The sequence below is a fragment of the Galeopterus variegatus genome, unplaced genomic scaffold, assembly GCF_000696425.1.
Source record: "Galeopterus variegatus unplaced genomic scaffold, G_variegatus-3.0.2 Scaffold2519, whole genome shotgun sequence".
In the NCBI taxonomy this organism is placed as follows: Eukaryota; Metazoa; Chordata; class Mammalia; order Dermoptera; family Cynocephalidae; genus Galeopterus; species Galeopterus variegatus.
The window spans coordinates 165,982-169,744 of record NW_007728630.1 but is presented as its reverse complement, the minus strand read 5'-3'; the positions used below and the strand labels follow the sequence as shown (position 1 = coordinate 169,744).

At 37.6% G+C, this 3,763-nt stretch overlaps 1 protein-coding gene across 1 annotated transcript in view; it reads right to left on the bottom strand.

Moving 5' to 3' along the window:
- Positions 1-3,763, bottom strand: part of LOC103598150 (stromal interaction molecule 1-like) — a 109,243-nt gene that overhangs the window by 480 nt on the left and 105,000 nt on the right. The window contains exon 11 of the mRNA XM_008582100.1: positions 3,035-3,298. Coding sequence (XP_008580322.1) covers positions 3,035-3,298 — 264 coding nt within the window. The remainder of the gene's footprint in view (positions 1-3,034; positions 3,299-3,763) is intronic.

Here is a 3,763-nt window from a genome sequence, read left to right as displayed (position 1 = left end):
TTTTTTTTTTTTTATGAGAATGTGAATAGGGAATTGTGGTGCTTACACATTTTTTGTATTTTTCACAGTCAAGCTTTGCCATTTTATTTAGTAGAACTTCATGGTTTTCTTAAAAGTAAAATATTGTTAATTCAGAATGCAAATTTATAAAAATAACCTAGCATTTTAATCTATTAATGATGTTTAAATCATCTTATGTTTTTATTGGAAAATGAAAGTTTATTTAGTAGCAAAGAAGCCATTGATTAAGTATTTCATTTGGAAAAAGTCCTGAAAAAGATCTGGGAACTGTGTTATTTACTAATGATTTGAAAATGGAATTTTTAAAATTTGGTACAATATGAAAGTTGTCAGGAAAAAGCAGGATGAAAGTCATTGAAGATAATTAGGAAACAGTGCATTTAATGAGAAAACACAAGTGTACAAATATTCATTAAGTAATACACATTTAGCCAACTAGAACTTATATTTTAATGTTTCTTAGAAGACAAGAAATAAATTTAAGCAATACTTGTCATGCTATTTTAAAATAAATAACTGGTCTTACTTTTATTAGAATTCTAGAGACAAGAAAACTGGCATAAAAATAACTTGTGTGTTGTTCATTTACCTATTGTCCCTCAGCTCCAAACCCACCTACCTGTGTTCAGCTATATGAGGCCAGGACCAGGTCTCTGCAAACTATGCTTCTCCCTTGACAAGTGGACCCCAATTAGTTTCTTCCATTAGGAGGGAAGAAAGGATTTACTCCTTCCTGTTTTATGGCTGTTCCTGAAGCCCCAGTAGTTGGTTTTAGCCTCTAGTTTGTTTTGTTACTCCCAGAACCAGCCTTACTGTGTCTTCTCATCTTGACCTTTTTTATATTTAAATTTAAAATCTAGTCTTGGCTTTTGTTATTTGAAATACTTCAGTATCCTTCCAAATTATTACTCCACCTCAAATTCTTCCTCAACCTTATTAATATTTTTTATGTGATGCTTTAATTTCATTAATCTGTCAGAAATTTTCCCATTAAATCAGTTGCAAACTGATTACTATCTGCCAATTAAAGCTCTTTAAAATTTGCCTACAATACCAGTATTCAACATTTTCCTCTAAGTCTGAGGTGAAGACTTAACCTCCTTTTAATGCTTAAGATCCATTAAACCACATTTTTAGTACTATAATATGTAAGGCATGTATATGGTCTTCTAAGTGCTCACAATTTAGTGAGGAAGATGGATTTGAATATGTTTATACAAATACACTATAGAAAAAGCTATAACAATGATATAAATAAACTGCAATTGGAGAACAGAGAGAGGAGAATTAAATGTAAAGTGGAAAAGAAGGGAAACTTGCTAGAGGAGGTGGAATTTGAGCAGGACCTAGAAGGTTGTCGAGGTAGACTTGGTGAGCAGAGGAACATAGCCTAAATAGAGGAACATATGTGGAAGGGAAGATTCTTTTCTAGGAGTAATTTGGTACAAGGAGACAGTCTTCAAAACCGGTTTAGGGCCTTTGGTGTTGATTAAAATTTGCATGTGGTGAGGACTCTAAGGATTTGAGATTACCATTATTACTACATGATCTTGTGCTTTAGGAAGCTAAATCTGACAGCAATATGCGGTTTAGGGCCTTTGGTGTTGATTAAAATTTGCATGTGGTGAGGACTCTAAGGATTTGAGATCACCATTATTACTACATGATCTTGTGCTTTAGGAAGCTAAATCTGACAGCAATATGCAAGATAGGCTGGAAGTGAGGGATTTCGGATGCAAGGAATTCAGGAGGCTATTGCAATAGGTCAAGTGATAAGTAAAACACTTGTAAGCAGAGCAATGAGACTTTAAATGAGGGACAGATATCAAACATTATGATTGGTTATAGATGGCACCCAACACCTCAAGGGATGCTGGAGCTTGAAGGACAGGAAGCAGTAGAAGAGGTATCAGCCTGAGGAGATGAAAAGTCGGCAATGGCATTAACTTAGATGGGGTAACAGGAGCCGTATGTTCGAAAGAAGATGAGGAATTCTATGCTGAACATGTAGAGTTGGAGACACCTTTTTCCACTCCCACTTTTTTCTTTGCACCTATTATATCTGTTCTCAAGTGACTTTTCTCACCCTCTCAATCTTATACATTTTATATGGGGTACTTCAAAAAGTTCATGGAAAAATAGAATTAAAATACAATACAAATATTTCCATGAACTTTTTGAAAACCCCTTCTATAGTCTCAACTTTCATGTGTTGCTGATGGAGTGACATTTATAATCATCTCTAGTCATTCTAGCCAATGGGGACCTCTTCCTCCTATTAATCTCTCTAATATTCACTATCGCTGTCTGCCTACCACTTCTGATACAAGCATCTTGACATTCCTTAGTGAAACCACACCTCCACCACTCTCAGCACCTTACCCCATGTGATCAGGCCAAACTAATTGGAACACTGTGACCACAATGATTGGTTCAGCAATGGGCATGTGACCCAAGCCAGGTCAATGACATAACTTTGGGACTTTTGCTGGAACTGTTGCAAAGAGGTTTGCTCTTTCTGCATTGGCTGCTGGGCTGGTAGAATGTAAACATGAAGATATTGGTGGATACTTTTGCCATGAGGATTGGGGAGGTGACGAGTCAGCCTGGGAGTGAATCCCCTACTAAGGAGAATGGAGCCACGAGATGGAGAGACATAGGTTGTCAATGGCATCATTTGATTCCTTGGGTCTAGCTGTGGCAGAAACCAGACTACTTTTGGACTTCTCAGTTAAATGGTCACTTTACTGACTAAACTAATTGAAGCTGAGCGTCTGCCCCTTGCAACTGAGAAAGAGTTCTGATGTTACCTGCACGTCCCATTCCCCACATTCTTATATACCAAAACACAATGTAACATTTTCTGTCTTGTCTCTGCCATGAGGCTGTTGCTTTCTCTGTGTCGGCAATAGTGTCATGCACAAGTGTTGTGCACACAGCCTTCATTTAGTGAACATTTACTGGTACCAGGTATGTAGAGACATACATTATGTAAAAAATGAACTGTACTTACCCATAGCTGTGTTAAAAATAAAAACTGCAGCCATAAATATTTCCAAGAGCAACATTCTTCCCATCAGACAGCCAATTACTACAGTCATTGTCTGGGCAGATGTCCCCACCGTGGACACTTTGCTGCTGCTGCTGCTGCTACTGCTGCTACTGCTGCTACCACCGCTGCTACTGCTGCTGGAGACAGACTGTTCTGGCAGGCTGAAAGTTCTGGATTCCACCCGAGCAACATTATCCAGTATAAATTCAATCTTATAATTTTTTCCTAGACAAAGAAAAACATCATAGACTTTGACTTCCTTTTATGTTTGCTTGTTCTTGTATAGTTCCAATTTGGTTTTCATTTACTTAAAAATACTGCGGAATTCCTAATGAAGTATTTTTGGAAATGGAATCAAATGGATTCATTTAAGTAGAAGCAAATATAGAGAGGGTCTCCCAGAAGAGTTCAATCTGCCCATTAAATATGGGCATGGGGAGCCTGGGTAGATTTTCTTTCTGCAGCAACAGTACCTGCTTCTTAGGGTTTCTTCCTAGTGCCCAGGACTGGAAACAGGCTGTTTGAAATAGGTACACTAGGGAAGGAAGGTGAAGGTATGAATCTCTAGTTCATCCCTGTATACCTGAACTAGGAGTGGAGAAGCCTCAGCCTCATTTGGGGGAGGTGGAGATGGATACTAAACATTTTACTTTGAAAAATTTCAAACTAAAGAAGTGTTGAAAGAATAGT